The sequence below is a fragment of the Medicago sativa genome, chromosome 6 (assembly GCF_051527215.1).
Source record: "Medicago sativa cultivar Bolivia chromosome 6, Bolivia_mono, whole genome shotgun sequence".
NCBI lineage: Eukaryota > Viridiplantae > Streptophyta > Magnoliopsida > Fabales > Fabaceae > Medicago > Medicago sativa.
In genome coordinates, this window is record NC_140754.1 from 20,593,959 (window position 1) to 20,605,599 (window position 11,641).

General features: G+C 36.2%; 3 protein-coding genes across 3 annotated transcripts in view; all 3 read left to right on the top strand.

Annotated features, from left to right (window-relative positions):
* LOC146913579 (uncharacterized) overlaps positions 1–3,223 on the top strand; it is a 61,463-nt gene extending 58,240 nt beyond the window's left edge. The window contains exon 3 of the mRNA XM_085716772.1: positions 3,009–3,223. Within this exon, the coding sequence (XP_085572898.1) occupies positions 3,009–3,167 (159 nt within the window). The 3' untranslated portion in view covers positions 3,168–3,223. The remainder of the gene's footprint in view (positions 1–3,008) is intronic.
* Positions 3,224–8,895: 5,672 nt separating this feature from the next.
* LOC146913583 (uncharacterized) lies at positions 8,896–10,428 on the top strand. The gene is made up of 2 exons (XM_085720951.1): positions 8,896–9,962; positions 10,044–10,428. The coding sequence occupies exons 1-2, from the start codon at positions 8,896–8,898 to the stop codon at positions 10,426–10,428; spliced, it is 1,452 nt and encodes a 483-aa protein (XP_085577077.1).
* Positions 10,429–10,455: 27 nt separating this feature from the next.
* LOC146913584 (uncharacterized) lies at positions 10,456–10,935 on the top strand. Its single transcript, XM_085720952.1, has one exon. It carries the CDS (start codon positions 10,456–10,458, stop codon positions 10,933–10,935), a length of 480 nt encoding a protein of 159 aa, XP_085577078.1.
* Positions 10,936–11,641: the final 706 nt, after the last annotated feature.

The window sequence follows — 11,641 nt, forward strand, 5'->3', positions numbered from 1 at the left end:
TCAAGTTTAAACCACTCAAAACTCGTTTTCAAAAACCTCACAACCCTAATTCTTAACTCACCGATAACTCGTCTAATCACATAGTTTTTAGCTTCAAAATTTCTTCTGATAATCATCATGGGGATTATCTAAGGTCTAATTACAGTCTCTTCATCAATCTAATAACTTCTCATCCATTAATCCTCAATCTCGCTCAAACCCAAAATTGATCTTGTAAATTCAATTCATTCAACAACATCATCACCTTTGTTCACCACCATAATTCCATCATAAATTGTATTACATTAATACATCATACTAAATAGATCATCATAAATTAAACAACCTAAAGTGGTAGGAATCTCCCCCTTACCTCGACTCCTTTGAAAACTCTGGTTTTTGCCTTGACCTTGTTGCACTAGGGTTTTCTCTGCCTCCGCTCCTCTCTTCTATTCCTTTTCACGTTCCGTAGATAATGAGAACTCTGATTGTTAAATCTCTATTTATACTTGGGCTAGCTTCCTACCATTATTCTACTTATTTCTATTTCCTATTATTTTTACTCCTCCCTCCCCCACTTAATTAAAACTTCTATTCTACACCCCCCGCCTCTACATTCTTTATTTATTTTCCCTTTCATCATAATAACCCTTATAGCACGTCATTAATCATCATATGCCTATTTCTTCATAGCTAACATAATATTCTCGCATCATAACACCATTATTAGAAATAAAGAATTCTTCTAATTAACTTCATCAAATCATTACATCTAATTTTCGGGGTGTTACAGGTCTAGTGGATGGGTTTCTACACTTTCGTGCCATATGACCTGGTTGTCCGCAATTGTAGCAATTAAACAGTTGAGCAGGGTCATTCTTTGATGGTTGAGCTCTTGGGATCTTTTGTGGGTTCCCATTCTTATTCCGATTGGAATTCTTATTTGTAGGACGGTTCTGATTCTTAAATTGTTTGCCTGCAAGATTCAGAACAGCACCCACAGATTTCTTTTTAGTGTTGTTGTTCGAGACAGAAAACACCTCTTCATTCAGTTCTTGTTTTCTTGCCTCTTCTTCAATACGAAGTCGAGTAATCAGACTTTCAAGAGAAAACTCCTTAGTCTTATGCCTAAGGGCATTCTTGAAGTCCTTCCAAGCAGGGGGCAGTTTATCAATTATCACAGCAATCTGAAACTGCTAAGGTAATTGAATCGCTTCAACAAAAATCTCATGAGCTATATTTTGAAGCTCCTGAGATTGTTCTTCGACAAATTTCTCGTCGTTCATCTTATAGTTTAGGTACCGGCTCACAGCAAATTTCTTTGAGCCAGCCTCTTCAGTATTATATTTATTCTAAAGAGCATCCCAAACATCCTTAGCTGTCTTATGAATCAGATGCAGATCATATAGATAATCCGCAAGACAGTTCAATATGTAATTCTTGCACAGGTAATCATTTTCATGCCAAAAGAGTATATCCTTTTCAGCCTGTTTCACCTTTTCAGCATGTTCGGCATTAAGCCTTTCCAACTCAGCATTATTAGCAGATACAGAAGAATTTGTAGCCACTGCTGTCTTACCGTTACTAGTCGTTTCCATAGGGACCGACATTGATGGTATCATAGGTATGTTGTCCTTCAAGACATAGGCAACCTTTTTCGTAGTTAAGAAAAACATCATCTTTGTTTGCCAAGGCTTGAAGTTACTACCGTGCAACTTAAACGGTTTGTTGAAATCGATAGTTGTTCCAGATACAGTAATTTCGTTGTTGGTACTCATGTTTTTCAGAAACGTTTTAAAATTGTTTTTTTTCGATTTAAAAATTATACCGAACGAAATTACTGGGTGAGTCACGACTAGGTCGCTTTCTTTAAGACGTTTCGCGACACTACCCTAGTTTGTGCAAGATAGACTAACAACCACGCTGTCTCTAGGATAAAACAACCCATATCACTGTTACGAGTATACACTGCACAATATATAGTCGCTCGAGAATTACACCTCAAAATATGGTTCAATAGTTCGATCGAAGCCACTCGATACGGTACGTAACCGCTCTATTCGAAACCGACGGGACAGAAAGGAGTAGAAGATGAAGAATGATTCGTCAACACGAATCGGAGGGAGAAGAGAGAAATCACACAGGAAGCATCGACTGTGATATTTGGTGTAAAGAATGAGTGGGGCAAGCTCTCCTTTCATAGGCAGAGTTCGTAAAACGAGTGAATTGAGGATTAAGTCTGCTTAATCCTTAAGCAAACGCATTTTGTTTCTTAATTGGATATATCCGGAAGTTTCTGGACACGCGTTTTGGATCAGGTCGGATTGTAACACATTCATTTGTTACGCGTAACGCTTTCGTATAATGAAAAGCAAACATGTTTTGTTTCTTAATTGGATATATCCGGAAGTTTCTGGACACGCGTTTTGGATCGGGTCGGATTGTAACACATTCATTTGTTACGCGTAACGCTTTCGTATAATGAAAAATTAATTAATTTAACATTTTCAAGTGACTAACCCACGACCCACGGCCGGTCGGACGGACGGCGTCATCGCGCGCGCGATATATATATTTTGTTGTAAGCGTTCACTGTTGTAAGCGTTCACCCGTTCACAAAATTGGGTATTGGGTACCCAAGGGCACACGATATATATTTTTTGTTGTAAGCGTTCACTGTTGTAAGCGTTCACCCGTTCACAAAATTGAGTACCCAAGGGCACACCCTTGGAGGTCACCCCACCCTTATATAAACACTTACTAGTTGGGGTGACTCTCCAATGTGGGACATTTTTAAGTCACATACCCACACACTAGTTTCTCATAGTGTTTTCTTTCTTTCAATTTTATCACTAGAATTAACTAGTGTTCCAACAAACTCAATCTTATGCACACATTGGCTCAATAACTTTGCCCTAAAGAAAAAGACACATTGCAGATAGAGTCCAAATGGGGTTCATTTCCCTTCTCCATTTAATCCAGTTCCAAATGATTAACTAAACCTTTATTTGTTTACTTTCTTTCTCCAGGTTTCAGGTGGTAAAAGCAGAGAACCTAACCAAATATGCTCAGCATATATTGTTAAAATAATTCTTGCTTTTATTTTGATTTTTGTACTAGGTGCAATTTTTACTTTGTTTCTTGATAATCTTCCTGAGTTGATAGTGTTTGTTAAATCAATGATATAATACTTTTATTTAGTTGCTTGTAACTAATGAATTAAATAAAAGGCTTAAATTGTATAGCCTTTTGTTTTTTCCAAGGGAATATAACTCAATCTTGTGCACACATTGGCTCGGATTAAAACTTTCTTGGTCAACTTGTTTTTTAATAAAAAATCTTTCAGTTTTGGATGGCGAAAACACCGTCGACATTGTAGCACCTCGTTGATGCCAAGTCTTTCACTGTGCTCTGCCGCAATATATCCTACTGCTCGTCGCCAAGGGCGGTGGGATTGTTACATGTTCTCTGAAGTGCAGCACGATATTTATTTATCAACCTATTCCTAACAAAATTTGTTAAGAGAAGAAAAGAAAAATGATTCCACGACAAGCATGTAGTTCAACACTGAAGCACTACAAACACATAAATCTGATTACATGATAATTTGAATAGATTCAATTTCAAATGTTGAATATTTAAATAGAAAGGAGCAAAATTTACAAATGTTGAATGTTTAAATTGAAAGGAGCAGAATTGAGACGTCAACAAGATGTTGAGACAACACAAAGAGGCCAACTTAGCAATGGCTGTCAGGCAGGGTAGTGATGGAGCTGAGAATGGTCGGGGTACAAGCATCAACGAGTTCTTGTTATGGCGGTAGAGACATAAACTTTTTTTTTTTTGGTAAATAAAAAGAGAACTAAAAACAAAAACAAGAAAAGGGAAACTAATCCCTGGCGAAGACTACTTCGCACACATTTGCAGAGGGAATCCATGACAACACAGAAGGCGGGTCTGACAACAGAGAGTATCCGCGACAAAGCAGAAAGCGGGTCAGACAATTGAACCAAAGAGGTGGAAGAATTAGCTGCCATATTTTCTAGCTCATTTGCCACGTGTTAACTATTTTCCAGCATGACAATCCAATCCTTGACAAGCAATTGACGGACCAAAGATATTTCATTTGCAAACTGATGTTGGATAGAGACAGCATCTTTGATAAGAGTAACTGATTGAAGCGAGTCTAAAAATAATTAATTCTCCTATAACTGACATCCCAACAAAGATTTTAACCATGACATATAACTACAATTTTTGCATAAAGAATGCTAGCAACAGTCACATATCCACATAACCCCAAAAGAAACTTACCATCATTATTTATGATTGAACCACCAAAACCTAATTGATTAGTCGAACCTAACAAGCTACCGTCAACATTTAGACAAAAGCACCCCTCGTGGCGTGGGGACGAGTTCACGCTACCATCTCTACACCATTCAAATAAATCAACTCCTGTACATGGAGGAAGGGTGTATCTAACCCAATTTTTTCCAAGACAACCACTGATTCGACACATAAAAATAAACAATGATCCATGGACTATGGGAAGGACTCACATCTCAGACATATAGAGGAATTGTAGATCCCTCTTTGAAGTGTCATATCTTTTGTTGGATTGATTCATGAAGAAATTGCCAAACAAAACTGGAATGCTAGCAAAAACATGTAGTTTCCAAACCCGCTGCATACTTATGTAATGATTCATGGGGGAACGGTTCCTGAATAAGAATTCTTCCAAGTCCACAAATTTGGGATGCATACCAAAAATATAGGGTTGAATTGCTAAGACAATAATAACCACATCATCATGGTGTATAAGTTAAATTGGATGCAATATGAGGGCAGAGAAGAGAGTACTGAATTATCAAGAACAACCCACCAAGAGGCAAGTTTTTTTTTTTTTTGGGGTAAAAACGTGTATTTTTTTATTTAAAAAATAAATAAATTTTCAAAGTTTAAATCTAAGACATTAAAATCTTTACTTGCCACATGACAGACATCTGCTAAAGGAACTGGATTAAATGTAGGATAAGGGAAATGGAGCTGGACTCTTTCAGATTAGTTACTACAATAATCATAATAAGTCATATTTTGTATTTTCGTAAATGTTTTTTTTTTTTTGGTCAAGGTATTTTCGCAAATGTTATCTATTAATGAAGTGATTTATTACTTTTATAAGATAAAATATACGCCTAACATATTAAATGTTAACAGGCCATGGTTGAAATTCCGTGGAAAATCTTTCATGAAATACTGTTGCATTTTAAACTGACGGTAAATTTTTACTCGACGTGTAAAATTCATATGAACTGAGAATTCGAATAAGTTTGTAATTTTCTACAAAAAAATCATTTGTGAGAATATTTTCCCCACATACATATTTTATTCGATAAAATAATTATCCATAAGTTTATGAAAATTTATGAGCTAACTAGTCAAATTACATTGTTGAATGGTCTTGACTCATTGCAATACCAACAAAAGAAGGAATGAGTACATAAAAGATTTATCTAAGAAAAATGAGATGTGGACCTTTAGATACTAAATAGGAAATAAGAGAAAATGACCCACTAATCCCTAATCCAAGGAGATAAATGACCAATCAAGCCCTCACAAGGAGCCTAATTACACAAGAACCAAGACACTTATTCTCTTTCTCTATAAATACTTTGTCATTCCTCCCATAATTTAGAGAGAAATTTGTGGTGAATTGTTTCCCTCTCCTCTCTCTCTCCCCCTTGGCCAAGTTGGTATGTGTGTGGGTGAATAACTTCAATTTCTTCTATCCATCTTATCTCTTTAATTCTACTTCTAGTTGTCTTCTGTTTTTTTGGTTATGTTTAAGTTCTATATTTATCTTTAAGTTTAAGTATTGATTTTGTTTTTCGATTCAGACCTTTAAACTATATGTGGAGTATAAGAAAGAACTATGTCAAAGACTTAGGCCTTGTAACAAAGTTACTATCTCATAATAAAGTCTCAAATTCTATGCTTAAAAATCCAATCTCTGTGTTTTGGGTTCAAGCGTAATGCTCAAGTTTTTATGCACAGTAAGATTATTCAAATTTTTAATTTTATTAAAAGTTCAAATTTTGTCCCCAAATTTATGTTGGGACAAAGGTGTGATCATTAATTTAAAAATAGTAGATAATAGATGATTTACGGTTTATGTTTAAACTCTTTCTTTATATTGAATCTCTTTTTTTTTTATACCCAAACACTTACTTATATTGAAGCAAATTATTTATTTTAAAGTTCTATATTTATATCGAAGATTTTTAGTTATGTTCATGTTTTATATTTATGTTTATGTTAAGTACATGTGCTATAATCAAAACTTAAAAAAAAAAAAATCTATAATCAAAAGTTATGTTGGGAGATTAAGCCTTGTGCTAAAGTCTTAATTGTGTATAAGTATAACTTTCTATTCTTAAAGATTCAAGCTTTATGTTCCAAAATTATGTTGGGATCAAAATGTGATCCTTGCTTTTAAGACGAGAAAATCTTGATGATGATTATTTTTGTTAACTTGAAAGAATTTTTAATTATATGTTAAATCTCCGACCATTAGAAGCATTCAAGGGTAATTGTAAATTAGATGTTCAATATTTGTTTAAAATCAGTTATATGGCCCAAATCTCTAGAGATGATCGCTCTATTGGGGTTGTTTTTTGGAATAGCTATTGAAAAAGATTAAAAAATTTATCTTGTCTCATGAATAGATGTGGGGGAAGAATCATCCCCTACGTTTAGCCATGAACCAACATAATATTTTTTTTACATATTTTTTCAACACCTAATTCAATGAATTATCCTTTTAGGACGGTGGTTTTTAGATTTCGGCTCATGCGTAATTTTACAATAAGTATGCATCATCTAATTTTCAATGATCTTGTAACGATTAGAGATCGATATCTTAGTATTTACTCTAAATGCAAAGACAACTATACGTTTTGAGTTTAGCGTTATTTTTTTACTTGGCCTCTCTCGCGTTCCAGCCACCACCGTAGCTATATTATCACCTGATAGTATCCTCATTATTGTCTTGCTTCAATTTGATGTAATCTATGGTTGGTCCAGGTAAAGGAATATGATTGGAGGAGTTGATCTAGAATTCCCAATTTTGGGATGCACTACTGTTTTGCTTCAATGATTCTTACGCATGTGTATTTGATGTAGTATTTTTATACAATCGACACTATTTGAGTGTTGTGAATGATTTGCACATTTTTAATTAGCTTTTGAATTAAGTGTTTATTTCATTTGCTTTCCATGCTATGTGCTCTAAATGACAGTGTAATAAGGTTTTAAACCCCTTCAATGCATTGTTATTTTTATTGATGATAGCTTTATGAACACAACATATACTAGATAATTTTTTTAAAAACATTGATTTTTTAACAACAAAAGTATATTATATTGATAGTGGACAAAATTTAAAATGGTATTATACCCATAAACTAGGATTAATTACAAATGATACTTGATCCACCAAAAAATGTTTACAGAAAAACCCTACATTCAAAGAAGGATAAAACATTTCTTAAAGATACGATCTAAAAGATTGGAAACCCATTTGTAGTACAAACATGAGCCGCCTTTTTTCGTGTTCACTAACCACCTCCAATGTACACATTTAATTGAATCAACGAACTTGTCAACCACATCAACTTTCAAAAAGGAGATATAGTATTTGTTCTCAAGACATAAAGACAATAGCCCATTCAAACCGTTCTCTTGCCGAAAAAGAAATTCCATCCAGACATAAAGATCTTTCAAAACTGTTGGGTATTTGTATTGGCTGCATTGTTGCTAAAACAAATATCCTTGTTCTGTAAGTTGGAAACAATGTTCCAGCATGTAGTTAGGCAGCTCTGTGAGATGTTGGATACAATGTTCCAACATCCGGGCATGGTTCAGTATGCCTGGGTTCTGCCTTATCTGTACGCGCGTAGTTTATCCATTAAGGAAATCGTATTTCCTTTTACTTACTAACCAAGTAACGCGCATATCTTAATAGAATCAGCTGTGGAATATTACTAAAATAGACATTTTATTTTAGGAAATATTTGTTACGATTTGGAATGTTTTAATATAGTTCCGACATATTAGGACTTTCCAGATTTGTATCTGATTCTGTTTTGCAGGTTTGCTGAACCGATCTGCAACTTTACTGAAGCCCTACGAATTATTTAGCCCAAGATGCTTCAGTATAAAACAAAGACTTCAAGACCTAATTGCTCATTCAAGCCGTCACGCTAAAAAGTTTAGATTTTTAGGGTTTGAGTCTTCATGTATTCTACTCTTGTATCGTTTGTGATGCAGGTTTAGGATCTTTACTGTGTTCTTGCTAGTGTCGTGTTTAGATACTTGTTTAGGACTGGTTTTGTGAGTATTGATACTCTTGTGCATCAAACCGAAGTTTCGAAACAAGGTTTGGTTGTTTGTGTTGGAAGGTAACTTCTACTTTTATTGTGTTTGAGGTCTGATAGGTCACTGGGGCAGTGACTGACCATTAGGATAGTGAGATGGGATCTCAGATCTAGGAGTTCCTAGGTTGAAGTCTAGACGGGTAGGTCCTAGGTCATATAGTGTAAACGAGGAGTTTGCTGAGAGCTATTGAATAAGGACTACACTAGTGGATTTCCTTCCTGGCTTGGAAGACCCCAGATGTAAGCGTGTTGTGCTGAACTGGGTCAACAAACTTCCTGTGTTCTTTATTTTTCTGCACTTTATTTTCTTGTTTTATTTTCTGTTTATCGCATGATGTTGAAACATTAATCGGAACATCACAAACGTTTAAACATCTGACAAAACCTAATAAAACAAGTACGCTAGAATTTCAATTGGCATCAGAGCAGGCACCCTGCCTGTTTTAGGGTGAGCTCTAGGGAGTTTTATTCTAGCACTATGGACAAGGAAGGTGGATTTGTAAACAGGCCTCCACTGTTGGATGGCTCCAACTCTGACTACTGGAAATCACGCATGAGTGTCTTCCTCAAATCTATTGACAGCAAAACATGGAAGACAGTTCTGAGAGGTTGGGAACATCCTGTACAACTTGATGCTGATGGCAACAGGACTGATGTGTTGAAACCTGAAGAAGAATGGAGTGCTGATGAAGATGAATTGGCTCTTGGAAACTCAAAAGCTTTGAATGCTCTGTTCAATGGTGTGGACAAAAATATGTTCAGACTGATCAAGCAATGCACTGTGGCTAAGGATGCTTGGGAAATTCTCAAAAATGCTCATGAAGGCACAACTAAGGTAAAAAGTGCTAAAATCCAACTTCTTACCACTAAATTTGAGAATCTGAAAATGTTAGAAGATGAGAGCATTCAGGATTATCACTTAAATATCCTAGACATTGCAAATTCTTTTGAGTCCCTTGGAGAGAAAATCTCTGATGAAAAGCTTGTGAGGAAAATTCTCAGATCTCTACCTAAGAGATTTGACATGAAAGTTACAGCTATAGAAGAAGCTCAGGACATTTCAAGCTTGAAGGTTGATGAATTGATAGGATCTCTGCAAAGCTTTGAAATAACTGTCAATAGCAAATCTGACAAAAAGGGGAAAGGTATTGCTTTTGCTTCTAGTGTGAATGCTGATAATACACTAGTAGATATTGAAGATGATGAAGACATGGCAGAGTCTCTGGCACTACTTGGGAGACAGTTCAAGAAGATCTTCAAGAGATTTGACAGAAGGTCCAGACCAAATGGGCAGAACATCCGACCAAACATTGACAGTCAATCAAGTAAAGAGAAGATAACAAGACCTGATGAAGCAGACTCTCAATACAAAGGGGTACAATGTCATGAATGTGAAGGATATGGTCATATCAGAACAGAGTGTGCCACTTTTCTTAAGAAACAGAAGAAAAGTCTGGATGTGTCTTGGTCAGATGGGGATGACTCAGATGATGAGGTTAAAGCTGAATCTGCCAATCATGTCTCTGCCTTAGCTGGTAGAATTATGTCAGACACTGAGTCTTGTGAGGAAGAAATGTCTTATGAAGAGCTTGCTATGTTGTATCATGACCTAATGGACTAAAACAGTGAACTAACTCAAAAACTTAAAGAGCAAGCAAGGGAGATTGCGCAACTGCAGGATGAAAGGTTTGCCAATCTGGCCCATATCTCAGAACTCAATGATGAACTGTCAAGGTTGAACCTACAACTGAATCAGATTGAACAGACTGGAATGAAGTCAACAGAGTCAGTGTTCCAACATTTTGAGGAACATCCCACTAAGAAGAAATCAAAGATATGGGTTTGTGATCATTGTAGAGAGAAGGGACACATCAGACCCTATTGCTATAAGCTGAAAGGTGATGTCATGCATTTTCAACAGAATCTATCCAGGAATGGGTGGAATCACAGAAACACCAAGGCTGGTCTAATTGCTCATACATCCCTTAGAGCATCTTCTAAAGAGGACTGACATTTTGACAGTGGATGTTCAAGACATATGACTGGTGTTGAAACTTACCTGGAGGATGTGAGACCTTATGTAGCCAGTTATGTCACATTTGGTGATGGAGCTAAAGGAAAGATAGTGGGAATTGGGAACCTGATAAAACATGAGTTACCAAGACTTGATGATGTGCTGCTAGTCAGAGGACTAACTACAAACCTGATTAGCATTAGCCAGTTGTGTGATCTAGGTCTGAGAGTAAACTTCACCAAACCAGAATGTCAGATCTCAGATGAGAAAGGAGAAGTGCTTATGAGAGGTACAAGATCCAAAGACAATTGCTATTTGTGGGTATCTCAGGAAGAATCTTTCATCTCAACATGTCTCTTGAGCAAAGAGGAAGAGATCAGGTTGTGGCATCAAAGGTTGGGACATTTGCATCTGAAAGGGATGAGGAAGGCCATGACATCCGAAGCCATCAGAGGTTTACCAGATCTGAAGATTGTTGAAGGCAGCATATGTGGTGAATGTTAGATTGGAAAACAAACGAGGATGTCTCATCCAAGGTTGGAACATCAAGCAACCACTCAAGTACTTGAACTTCTACACATGGATTTGATGGGACCTATGCAAGTTGAAAGCATTGGTGGAAAGAGATATGTTCTTGTAGTTGTTGATGATTTCTCTAGGTTCACTAGGGTTAACTTTATTAGAGAAAAATCAGACACCTTTGATGTATTTAAAGAATTGTGTACATAATTACAAAGAGAAAAGGGGTGTGGTATTGTTAGAATTAGGAGTGATCATGGAACTAAATTTGAAAACACTAGGTTTGGTGAATACTGTGCTGAAGTGGGCATTAAACATGAATTTTCATCACCTATAACTCCTCGGCAAAATGGTGTGGTGGAAAGAAAGAATAGGACTCTCCAAGAATCAGCAAGAGTCATGCTTCATGCTAAACACCTACCTTATCGTTTCTGGGCTGAAGCCATGAACACAGTTTGCCACATTCACAATAGGGTGACACTGAGAACTGGTACCACAACAACTCTCTATGAGCTTTGGAAGGGAAGAAAACCTACTGTTAAATATTTTCATGTGCTTGGCAGCAAATGCTATATTTTGTCTGATAGAGATTATAGAAGGAAGATGGACCCTAAGAGTGATGAGGGAATTTTTCTAGGGTACTCTACCAACAGCAGAGCCTACAGAGTCTATAATTCTAAAACTGAAACTG